At 39.1% G+C, this 13,336-nt stretch overlaps 1 protein-coding gene across 1 annotated transcript in view; it reads right to left on the reverse strand.

Annotated features, from left to right (window-relative positions):
- The window catches only part of SLC25A21 (solute carrier family 25 member 21), a 141,621-nt gene extending 128,870 nt beyond the window's left edge, over positions 1-12,751 (reverse strand). Inside the window, exon 1 of the mRNA XM_032404574.1 lies at positions 12,744-12,751. Coding sequence (XP_032260465.1) covers positions 12,744-12,751 — 8 coding nt within the window. The remainder of the gene's footprint in view (positions 1-12,743) is intronic.
- Positions 12,752-13,336: the final 585 nt, after the last annotated feature.

Below are 13,336 nucleotides of genomic sequence, written 5' to 3' on the forward strand. Positions count from 1 at the left end.
AACCTAAATCTAATAATGTTAAACCACAAGCAATAAAACAGGCTAATTGACATAGCTGTATAATTAAAGTGCTCCAAGCATAAACTGGTCTCAATTAAACAAAAGCCTGACTAGCATGACTTTCAGTATTTTGCTTTGTAAAATACATGTCACAATATAAAATTATGCTTGTAATATAATAATATAGGGCTGCCACTTTTTGAGTATACGTATGTGTGTATGTATGCATACGTTTGAATAAACTTCATGTTTAATGTCAGCAAATGACCAGATGCACCTACCTACATTTTCCCAAGTGCACTGACGTAGGCTGGCCATTACAGTGGTTAATTAGCATGAAATCAAATTACACGTGGGAAGGGCGGGAAGGATGGATCACAGGTTGGAAAATAACTCATTAGCAAGGTAATGAGAGTAGAGAGGGTGACTTCAGCGTTAGCAATCAAACACTAAAATTACTATAGTCATGACAAGTATCATCGTTTTCCCATATTCCCAAAATAATTATAGTTTTAAAAAATTTGATACCCCCCAAAAAAGTCAGATATATTTTCTCTCTCCGATCCTCCCCACCTACCTCTTTGGGTCTATAGGTTTTTCTTTCTTTCTTTTTTTTTTTTTTTTAAAGATTTTATTTATTTATTTGATAGAGACACAGCGAGAGAGGGAACACAATCAGGGGGAGTGGGAGAGGGAGAAGGAGAAGCAGGCTTCCCGCTGAGCAGGGAGCCCGATGTGGGGCTCGATCCCAGGACCCTGGGACCATAACCTGAGCCGAAGGCAGACGCTTAACGACTGAGCCACCCAGGTGCCCCTGGGTCTATAGGTTTTTCTAATGTTCATCAATAGCACCTACTGCCTGGTGACAGAGAACCACAGGATGCCATTCTCACCTGTTGAGCTTCAGCTCATTGCTCAGGATGAGACTGAAGTTCTTGGTTTACAGCCTCCATAAAAGATTTCCAGAACAGGGAAATCGAAAGCAGTCAGAATCTACCAGAACCCTCTTACTGGCCCTGGGAACTGAGCCACTTCACATAAACTAATTATGCACTAGAGACCATAAGCCAGGGTCCCAGTGAGGGAGAATGTCAGAGAATATAGAGTCTCTGGAGACCTAATATACCAATCCATTTTATTTTAACTGATCAAATGTGCCTATCTTATGGTTTACTTAGCACTGATAAGGAAGGATGTTTTTCAACAATGTCAAAGAGAGAAAGATTAAGAGAGTGGGTGGTTTCTTTGCATTCATAAGCATAAATGCTTATGCTAGAAAGAAATTTGGGGAATGGAGGTAAGAAACTTGGCTAGTAAGGAAGAAAACATGCTTATGCTTATTGGAGTTGAGGAAAATTTCAAGGGAAGTTTTTATTTTTATACCAAGATTGACCTCATATGTTACCAAGATTTGGATCTGTTATTATTGATTCCAAATGAGGACAGAGTTTTCAAAAGCATTTTATAGGTGGATAGGACCCAAAAATGACTAAAAAAGTGGTGATCATACTGCTTACTTGTAAATCACTTTCAACTTGGAGAGCATTTTTACATATGTGATCTCATCTCAGGGTACTCCTCAGTTTCACAGTTCCTTGTATTTGTAGGGTAAAAATCACTTGAGAAAGGGAAAAAGAAAAGGTATCAGCTTGGAGCTAGAAAAGCATCAGACTAGAGGGAATAGGTTTCCCTCAAGTCTCTCACCTTGTTTTTGTCTCTAGGTCAGAGAATGTCAGTAAAATTACTTCTCTAAAACCAAGCTTTTTTCATTTGTTAAAGAGGGAATAATGTTATTTGCACGCCACCCAACTGACTTTGAAGTTTATCTCTGGAACTCTAAAAAAAATCAGCCCTGAATTAACTGTTGTAGGGAGAGCCAGGTTTCAGAGATGAATTGATTGTGTTAATTTGATCTGATCCCTCATTGTCTGGAGTATAGACTGTGGGTGGAGAGGGATCTTCACAGGGGAGGTGGGATGGACATCTTTGTGGAAGAATTTGGATGCAGTCCTATTTGAAGTGCAAGACATCATGTGATTTCTCCCAAGACATCATGTGATTCCTCATTGTAGACAACTGGATTGATACATTGTAGACCCAAACAAAACAAAACAAAAACCCCAAAACCACCTTTCTATATTTATTTAGCATGTTTTCTATGGAGTTTATTTCCAAGCCTACTGTCTGCCTGGGGAACACTGACTGTCAAGACCAGTATCAACTAACTCTGTAACTTCTCCTCTCTCTCCCCCCAACCCCCACCCTTTCTCCTCCCTCTCTCTAACTCTCTCTCTTTTTCTCAATGATGTGCTTGTAATAATGAAGATTCCATCATGACAGGAACCCATGCTCAAGAAAGCTCCAGTGGAAGGGTGTGGTTTCATTATTATCATCAAATAACATGCTAAAAATAATTAAAAATCACTTAGAACACTGGCAACAGAAGAGATGCATGAATTATTCCCACCCAGGAGCAGGCTTAACTTGGCCACAGAATTTGTACAGGAAACTTTGTTTTACCAATTAACCAAATATTTAATAAAAGACAACTAATATATTTGTTCAAATTACAGGTGGGTAGTTTGGTGTAACAAAGCACTTCAAGACCATTACACTCATTTAATTTCATAAAATGATGATCTTATTCCAACTAGCAGCTTTCACATAGATGTATGTATGTAAAAGCTGCTAGTTGGAATAAAACAATTACTCTAAAAAAACCTAGCTTTCTACAAATTAAGATCCAGATTAATTGGATATCTTGGTTAATGTAGGTTCCTTAAAATTTTAAAGACCAAACATAAGACATTCATTTAAAATGAGACCCAAGTGAGAAACCTCCAGTGAACACATAAGAGTTGAACCTCCTCCTTCAAACTTCTGCGAGGGTGAGTTCTGGTTGTGTCCAATGAAACTCTGCTCATTTGCGGTCAATTAATTATCATGAGTTCCAAGTATGACAATTAGATTTTTTTAATGGTTAAAAGGGTAAGTTTTATGCATATTTTATCACAATTAAAAAAAAATCCTTGTTTAAGGATGCTTCACAGCCCTTTCACCATCTCACCAAGCTGTTCCCCAAAAAACCAGTTTAGTTGGGAGCATGATAGAAAGATTAGCTCAAGAAGATGGTAGTGCTGAAGGAAGGGTTTTCGGGGATGGGGTGGGGGTGGGGTAGAGGGGAGCCAGGAAAAGAGAAAGTGATTGAGCAAAAGGATTTAGTGCAGAAAACTGCGGGACCCCGAGCTTGTCTCGTCCCTCAAACAGAGCTGGATAGTTATCAAATTATTCTAAATGCCCAAGAAGTCAATCAGAGGTCTGAGAGAACAAAACTGCAAGGCTACAAGTAGTAAAGTGACCACCTTTTGGAAGGTAGGAGGTGTGGAAGTTCACTTGGGGGAGAAGACATAGCTGAAGATTAGATTTAAACACTGGGAATTTTAGCTCCTCCCTCCGCAAGTAAGACCTTATCATTGAGTATAGAAGAGCAAAAAAAGTGTTCTGGAACAGTGAGATTTACAAAGAATTCATGCCAACTAACATTTGTTGAGTGCCTACTCTGTACAGGGCACTCAGATGTTAAGATTGTTTAACTCAGACACTGACCCTGTTACAGAAGTTTGCATTCTAGGGACGCCTGGGTGGCTCAGTCAGTTGAGTGTCCGACTCTTGATTTCGGCTCAGGTCATGATCTCAGGGTTGTGAGACTGAGCCTGGCGTCAGGCTCCACGCTCAGTGTGGAGCCTGCTTAGGATTCTCTCTCCCTCTGCCCCCCCACCCCCTGTTGCACACACACTCTCTCTCAAATAAATAAATAGTAAAAAAAAAAAAAAGTTTGTGTTCTAATAGGAGACAAACATGTGGCATTAAAACATGAATAACAGGCAAGTCTTCCTAGATTTGTCATATTCTTGCTTGCCCCCTTGAATAGTACACAGGAAACCCAACATAGCATGTTCGTAGTGACTGGGGTCAGTGGGGGCCTTCTGAATGGGAATTACCCCTCTGTGCTCTTACACTGTGATCTGCTCAAGCCTCCCTACATTAATGGCCTCACAGCACTTTTCTGGTCCTCTGTTTTCTCTGTATGGTTTTGTTCTATCCGTTATTGCTAAGCAATGAGCTATCTTTTCTTGAACATCATCGTGTCTGCCCCTAAGCCACTCTCCCTGCTTCCATCTCCTCCTCCCCTTTTCTCTCCTGCATTCCTTGTGTGACCTTTCACTCACCACTTAAAACCAGCAGTGAATGAAGGACGAGATAACTCAGCTCGGTCATGGCTCTTAGTGAGGGCTGCAGGGGCCACACTATGAGTCAGGTCCGTGAGCATCAGTGCCTGGCTCTTGCAACATCTATTTTGGCTGTTCAGAGACCATTTTCTGCATGTGTTTTGTTTCTCAGTTCTATGCCAGAGTTGAGGTTCTGAGATAAGTGGGCCTCTGGCTGAGTTTGAATTTTCCCTGAGAATGGGCTGTCCTGAGGGCAGAGAAGGGGCAGAGGGTCTCCATTTTCCTCAAGTATCCTGTTCCCTAGGCTCTGTGGTCATGCGCAGGTAGAGTACCTCAGGCAGGGTCAGTCTCTCCTGCTCGTGCGAAGACAGCCCTGCTGCTCGTGCGAAGACAGCCCTGCTGCCCATGCATTCCTATCCCTTTGGGATCCTTCCGCTCCACGGGTTGAATAAAGAGTCCCGTCACTCCTAGAAACTGAACAAGAACTAATTTATAACTTACAATAAGGATGAGGAGGATGACACATGGCACAGCTGATGCCAGCCATAATGATTCCTTCATTCTGTTCCCTTATGTGTTTTGTGAGTTCTAGTCCTGTTTGTTTCTTCAAATAAAATGCCCTTCTTTTTTTCTTGGTATGTTTTCCACTTTTGCATTATGAGCTATGTGGTGTCTGTTATTTAGATTCTCATAAATGCATGTTTAGTTTGAAAATTTGAGGAAAATATTCTTTTGAAAAACCTATATTTTTCAGAATTCTGACCAAATCACTGTGGTTTTCTGTTGGCGCTGATGATACTGCACTATCCCTTTTGAGAGAGAGAAGAGAAAGAAATATGGAAGAGAAAAGAAAAGGAAAGAAAAAAGAAGGAAAGAAAGAGAAAGAATAGAAAGGAAAACCAAAAGAAAGAGAAAGAACCACTGCAAAGGATTCTACTTCCCAGTACAAATACTTTTGGAACTGCTAAGCCCACTCTTACTCATGTGTATTAGGTCAAATTCTGGCAGAAAGCACAAGACAGCTGCAATTCCATACTTTGAAATGTCTATTAAAAAAATCTTGATATAATTTATAGAATAGTTGGCAGGTATTCCCTGTTTTTTTCTCATTCCCTTGAATGTAGACAACTTTTGGAATAAAGGAAGGGGAGAAATGAGTATTTTCAATGGTGAAGTCAGTAGATTCACAACTTTAAATGTGATGCCAAGAGAACTTTTTGCAGTGAAGATTGGTTTGAGTGTGTATATATTTTTAGTAATATTACTTGTGTCAGATTCAGTTTCAGCTAACTATCAGGAGAATTAAAAAGCTGTACAATTACTGAAAGTTTGTAGGACTGAAGACAAAAATTTACCACAGGTAAACAAATACACAGTAGAAGACACTGCACTCTTAGATACAAATAAGATAAATTTCTTAAAAATCTCAAGTTTAAACATTTTAGAAATTTAAAGGCATAAACAGATGACTTTCTTATTATATTGCAATACCAATCCTAAATGAACATGGCTTCACCAAGGGCTTTGGTTGCTAGGACTGACGTGTCTCAAAGTAACTCACATCAGGGAGGAAGTGGTTATTACAGAGACTGTGTGTGACAAAATAGTGTAATGAGGTCTCCTGGGAACCAGGACTGGAACAGGGGAATCCATCAGGGAGTGGCGGAAGCGATAAGCAGTCCACTCACACCTCCAGCTCCCTTTTTCATTGTGTGAAGTTGATCTGGGGAGATACCGACACAGTCAGATAGTAAGTACATCCCCAGGGCCCTGTACATCCAGATGTAGGTCATGTGACTAGCTCTTTTGAATGGAATCGAAGTGATGTAATGTGTTACTTTCAGACTGAGATTCTTATGAGTGGGGCTTCTTCATTCTCTCTCCTGTTTCACCCAATGTACTTTGCAAGATACATCTTACATCAACACTAGTTATACCTGACATCAAATCTGTCTCAACTGCAAGAAGGAAGCAGAGGACACCGAAGCTTTAATGGGTACACAACTACAAGACGGAAGGAGCCTAGACCCCTGTCTCACACATACTTTCTTGGGATAAACACTGACATTAGGGGTTATTTGTTACGGCAACTAGATTTGCCTTAACTGACCCAAGGACCAACCTTGTACTGTATCTCTGTCTCTCTCTGTGTCCTCTCTGTAGACCAGTTCCTTCTGGTTATTCATGCTTCCTGCTCCCCCACAGCACTCACTGACTTTGATAAAGCTACCCAGCCACGGTGTAATATGACACAAACCTGGTGCCCACCAGTAACTCCCTTCTGCCACTACGTGTGCCAAATATCTTTTGTTTGCTCCTCCAGACACTCTCTCCACCCTTTTCCATCCTGGTCATTGCCCCGAGAGATGATCCAAATTGATTACATCAAAAGAATCCTATGTTCTCTGTCTTCCAGTTGGATCTGGTCAATGAGAAGCCCTGGCAGGTGACAGGAGGAAGGGAGGAAGATGAATTTGGGATATTTATTTGTCTGGTTCCTTCCTGTGAGGTTTCCTCAGGCTTGTCTCTGTAAACAGAAGTTGGCTGCTCCTCTCAGGAAGCCCTCTCTTCACGACTTTCGTCTTTCAAGTTTTGGTAACCTTTCCCTTCACGCATGCCTTTGAGCTTAGAGACAGTGACAGCTTGACCCCCTGCTGCTGGTAGCCTCAGGATCCTGAGTTCTTCTTTATGATTTCTTTATACCCTGCCCATACTTTTGTTGTGAATCCATTTATAAACCGCTTCCAATTATCCTAATTTGAAAGAACTACCTGTTTCCCTTTCACTGCAAAATCATATCCCAGTTAAAATTCTCTATGGAATCAGTTGTCTACCACTGGCTCTCTTAGCCATGTCCACGGGATGGAGTTATTCTGCAAACATGGCCTCAAAGCCCACCCCTGAAGCCGAGCCTGTGAGTGATGGCAACTTGCAGAGAAAGAGGAAGTCTGCAGGTATTTCAAAACATGTCTATCAAACAATATATCTTCATATCTTCTGGTAAAGTTTCTCTTCTTTTTTCACTCCTGTTTAGCTAGATAATTGCCGTCATCTCCGTTGTATTTTTTTTTTTCTCTAGCGGATTGCCTTATCACTGAGAGAGCACATTATTGCTTTTTACAGGACCGTGTATTGTGACGGTGTATGTTCCTACTATACCATTTAGAATGCAAGTCTTTAGATGTCAAAATGGAAATGTTTGTAAAAACAAAATAGGAGAAAAAAGTAGAAATAACCACAGATTAGTGTTTTTGCCATGTTATTTTTTAGGGGGAGAAACATCCTTGTGCCAACCTGGATATACCACGGATATATCATACAATATTTACATCCAAAGAGCTCATCAATTTTCTCTTGGACTTTTTTTTTTTTGTATAATTCACGTTCTTTTTACTGTCATAAGTATCTGGCAAAAGATGCTACATAAACACACAACTGAATCAGGAATTACCACATTAAACATTGTACCACTTTCATTCAGTGTGAAAAGTGCCTTACACATGGGGAGCCAAGCAGTTTTAATAAAGTGCCTAACTTAAGGCATTATAAAAATTGTGCGAATATCCAGGTACAGAATCCAAATGTTACATTTTAAGGGTTTATTTTTTCTAAATATTTTATTTTAAGTCTTTGGTAGTAACAGTCATATCCTTTTTCTAATTTCAGGAAAAGGGGAACTAGAAAGCACTCACCTGCCTCCCCTGGGAGAAGACAAAAGGGAAGAAAACATATTTTTTCACTCTACTTAAAGTTGCATGTTTTATATAAACTGAAATAAGGTTCATATTGCAAGATAGTTATTTTTCCAACTTAATATATTCTTAAGGAATATTATTACCACTGCCCTTCACCATACATAGGAAACCCATACCATCCGCTCTTCAATATCCTACATCATCAATTTCATGATTGGGATATATGCAAAAGCTTAGATTTACTAGGACTTCATAATGGGATTCAAAGCAGGAGATGGTTATCTGTTTTCAAAAGTCATAGATTGATCATACAGCCACAGCACTGCCCCCCTCCTGAAACCTCCTAACGCGAGCACGCACATGCGCGAGCGCGCACACGCGCATAGCTAAAATCAGGGAAATAAGCTTAGAAATTAGTCCAGCATGAAAGCATCTTATTTACACTGATTTCTAGTGCATATATAGAAAGTGGATTATCTTTATCTTATCATGTTTCTTCTAAATATGAACCACCTATAAAGAGACCATTAAAATAGCACTACTGTTTAAGTAAATTCCACAAAGGCCTAAATTTGCACTGTCCAGTATGGAAACCACTAGTCACATGTGGCTTCTGAGCAGTTGAGATGTGCCTAGTGGAACTGAGGAAATGAATTTATTTTATTTTAATTAATTTAGATTTAAATTTAAGAGCTAAAGAACTGTAAAATATTTTTCCATTAAATATAACTTCATTGTTTTCCTAGGACTAAACTATCTATTGCACCCCACAGATGTTTTGTAGCAAGCATGTACTTTTTACTTTCTAATATGTGGCTAAGAGCAAATTGCAAATTATGTGTATGTCTCACATTATATTTCAATCGGAAAGTTCTGGCTTAAAAACTAAGATCTAAGGCTGAAATACTTTTTTTTTTGGCATATAGCTTCACCCTAATATACGTAGCATTATCAGAGTTTGTGGGGAAACATCTCTAGTAAATAGAGTAGATCCAAGAGTTAGGAAACCATCCTGAATTTCAAATTCAGTTCCTCTTTTATAAGTTTGGTGTTACTTATTGCATAGTCTCATTACTTCAATTGTTTACATAGGTTTAAAATAAAATAAGTTTCAGCACAAGATAACTGTTAACCAGTTTTGAACCGATTAAAGATGAAAATATCTCTTTGATGCTCCTCGAACAATCTTTCATAAGATGCATCAACTTAAAATGAAGCCACAGTGCCTGTAAGGCTGACAAAAATGTTTTCTGAGAAATCCAAAATGGAATCTACTGGATTAAATTCCAAACCAAATTAGGAACATTGAAAAGCCTCTTAAATACACAATGTTCTTTTCCTTCAAGCTATTTGAGAGTTGCAGCTGAAGAAATCTGTGTGATCTTTTCCAAGTACAAAATTTGAGGAAGATCAATACATAGATATGCTGAAGTCCTTTCCAGGCCTGTGTCGCTAGTTTGCTAAAACTAGCAATTAAAGAGAATCTTCCAAACATAAGGGATTGTCAGTATCGTCTTAAAGAAAATCACATCTCTCACTGGAAAACAGAAATAGCCAGTTCCTCAGGACAGTGTTGTAGAGAAGTTGGAGCTGTTTATGGAGAGATAGTGACTTGAAAATCACCAGGGTGTAATGAAAATTAAAAAGAGCTTTTTTCTTCCACATCAACCTAATGACTTTATGAAATAATACACATATCTTCATTATAATGAGTCATAACAATGATTTGAGATCTTCTAATTTAAATGGTATGTCCTTTTGTTTTTCCTTAGACAGGACAAGAGACAAAAACTGGAAAGTTTGGGTCATATGGATCATGGCAGCACTGCTATGTCTGGAATTTTCTTATAAATATCCTATTGCTTTGAGCCTCACAGGCCTGGCTAAAACAGCAGGGACAATCTCATTTGCACTTTTATAGTTGTAGGGGGATTTTCGAGAGTTAAAACAATTTTCTATAATATTCCGTATTAATGAATCTAAAGTGTGATCATTACACCTTTTCACACTTTTCTGTGAGCTGACAATTTGGAAGTAATTAAAAAAAACAATTATAAACAACAACAACAGGAAGGTATTCTTGGGTACTCAAAAGAATCTACTCTGCAACAATTTTTTACTGCCTGTTTGCAGCTTTATGCCTCTTTAAGATTATTTTTTTAAACACTATAAAGGACTGTTTCTACCCTTGAGCCCTTGTGAAAATCATCACTTCAAAGGAATGTCTTGTGGCCTTGTACAATAACTAAGTAAATCTCAGAAAACAAAGTGGATGCGACCCTGTTTTGTGCTATTAAACAACAGAGAACATTTTATCAGAGTCTACTTTTACTTATGTTACAAATGTTCATTGTTTGCCAGCGTTTGAATAACTTCACTTTTCTTAAAATTAGGAAAATGCTAATATTTCCCTAAAATGTAAAACTTCCATATAAGTCCCTTAAAGTTAATTTTTCAAGCCATCTATAAATTCTACAGCAAACTATACCAGGCAGGCATAAGGATACTAAAAAACATGACACACAAGGAAGTTTAAAAATCAGAGTCAATGAGAAGGAAATTCAAAGTAAATATACAGTACTATTAAAATAAATTTTATACACACACACACAGAGAAAATAAATAAACGCTTAAAGGAGATAGGATATACAAAGTGAGTTGATGGATTGGAGACTAGATGGGGTTAAACGGAGAAAACTTATCTGCAGCAGTTAACTTGGGATGCCAGGAAGGACAGTTCTGGGGCAGTGAGCAGAGTGTTTTCATGGCTGGATGGGAAGCTAAACCAGCACAGAAAAGAGCCTTGTTAGAGAGTTTTAAAAGGAGATATGTGTACATCAGTAAGGGCTGATAAAACCTTTTCTTATGGAGTAAACATGATTTTTGAAAGCCTAGGAGGGCTGTTCTAGAAGTTGAGGGGAAAAAGGCACATGTAAAGTCAAAAGGAAGTCAATACCTGAACAATAGGCAGAAGTGAGTGTAAATTATCTGATAGTTGATTTGTATCTATTTAGGAAAGGGCATCGGCATCCACTGAACTTGGCTCTGCGAAGGGAAAATTGTGCCAGACCAATTTAATTTCCTCCCACAGAAGAGTGACAGGCCATGTCAACTGACAGGAAGCAGTAGTAAAAAAGGATGTTAAAATAGGCCAGACATGAGCAAACCCAAATCTGGAACACAAAACTGATAAAGGCGTTTGGCAAGGTAGGGATACACGTAGGTAGAGACAGACCTGGATTCAAATCCTGACTATGCCAGGTATCCAGTGCATGAACTTGGACAGGAAATTTAAACTTCTCTGTTTCTTTATCTGGAAAAGTGATACCAACCCTTGCCATTTGCAGTGAGGATTAAATAAGATAATGTGTATAAAATGCTTGGTACCAAAATTCCCAGTAAATACTGGCTTCCTTCCAACCCCTTCTCAACCCAACCTCTACTCCCTTCTCTTTCTCTAATTACCCATACACCTTGGAAAGCAGGATTCATGAAAAGGCTAAGAATAAAGCCCTGTGAAAACAAAAAAAGGGACACAGCCCCATTTCTTTTTACTCTTAAATTCTTGTTATAGGTTTCCTGGCTCTACAAGGAACCATTTACACCCATTTGGCATTCTCACGGCGTTTCCCAGTTTTACCTTGTCAAATGTCAAGAAGCTGAAGGAAATAGTCTCCTTGCCAAGTGATATATATATATTTTTAAATTCTTTATTCCTATATATAGATCAGGTAAAATGCCGTGCAAACATGAGTATGACCACCAACAAACGGTAACCCTATTAATGCTTAAAAACAGCCATCCCACCATGTCAGCTTTACAACTACAACCTTCAACTAGGATATCAGTTACTTGGTTCTTATAGATTTGTCCGGTTTGCTCAAGTAAACAAAAATCAATTTCCTAGCATGCTCTATAACTTCTCGATAACAATTTAACACCTATGCATAAAGAAAGAGTCGGGGATTATACAATCACTTAAAATGTTTTATTTCTAGACTGAGCAGACATAAGTCTTTGAGGATTAATTTCATGCTGAGGGTTAAATTTCACTTGCATGATAGGCTAACCATTGCCTGGGGCTGCACAGATAATGAACCTGCCAAGGGATTAGCAAGGAAACACTTGTGTTATTATAAAGCGGGTACACTTCCCTTTCTAACCAAGTTCATCCTACATGACATTAACAAATTACTCCCTCTCCCTGCCCACATTTCAATATAATGTGAGCCAACAAGTGACCCCGAACCAATAAGACACGAGATAAGATCTTCTCAGTGCATGAATGGCCATTCAACTCGCCTGTGAGAGCTAGACCTCCTGCAGGGAAACACAAGGCATTTTATCTCCATAGGGCCCCTGCCTCCCCTGCAGAAACCTTTCTTTGGTCATAAAGCCTCTAAGTGGACGCAGTGCCAAGAGGTACGAATGGCTCAACAAAAATATTTAGCCTACAGAAAAGGCACTCTCCAGAAAACACAAATGACACAATTCATTTTTGACAAACTTGCAAGGACCTAGTATCTTCTAAATAAGAATTCAATGGTATGTGTTCAGAGAGATTTCTGATTTTTCCAATAAAAATATCCTTTACTCAACAGACCCTTCCTTAAATACCAGCTATGTTCACAGACGTTGAATCTGTTGGCCTTTTCTCAGATTTCATTCTCAGAAGATCATCTCCCACTGGTGGCTGGAGAGAAGCCCCCCTGAACCACACTTACCATTGTCTCCCTCCAGTTGTGGTCTCTAGGTACTTGTCATGTTTCTACTACTTGACTGTGAGCTCCCTGAGGGCAGGGAGTTCATCTTAACTTACCTTTGCATCGTCTGACCAAATATCGTCACAGAGTGGACACTCAGCTCCTATTGGCAGAATAGAATCTCACCAGCCTCTACCGTTGACCATATGCTCATCCCATGGCACAATGTTTGGAGCAAAGGAAAGCTAACAGATAAACAGAATATGTGGCTCCTGTTACATATGAAGTTATAATTTAGGCGTGTTTAGTATAAATTAGAAGTGCTTTTGTGAAAAAGCTGACCCGTTATTGAATGGACCAATTGCTACCAAATTGAGACCGGCGACTCCCGTAACTTGCCAATAAGCAGCAGGGGGAGAAATGCAGAATGTTTAGGATATCCATTGGTATTTGCTACAACCCAACTTGGTTCAGACCAAGAATATTATGGAAAAGCACGCTCTAGTTTCATGACATATCAGTGCACCTCTAATCAAAATATTGTCCTGTGTACAGTACATAATGTTTCTATAAATTCACATTCTTATTTGCCAGCTTGAAGGCTTTACTCTTGGGCCCATAATGATCTCATTGCATTTCATGTATATTCTCAGACTAATAAAATATGTAACTCTTAAACACAGATGTGTTGAATGCTTACGTGGAAGCC

This window comes from Phoca vitulina, unplaced genomic scaffold (assembly GCF_004348235.1).
Source record: "Phoca vitulina isolate PV1807 unplaced genomic scaffold, GSC_HSeal_1.0 scaffold7, whole genome shotgun sequence".
Taxonomy (NCBI): Eukaryota; Metazoa; Chordata; class Mammalia; order Carnivora; family Phocidae; genus Phoca; species Phoca vitulina.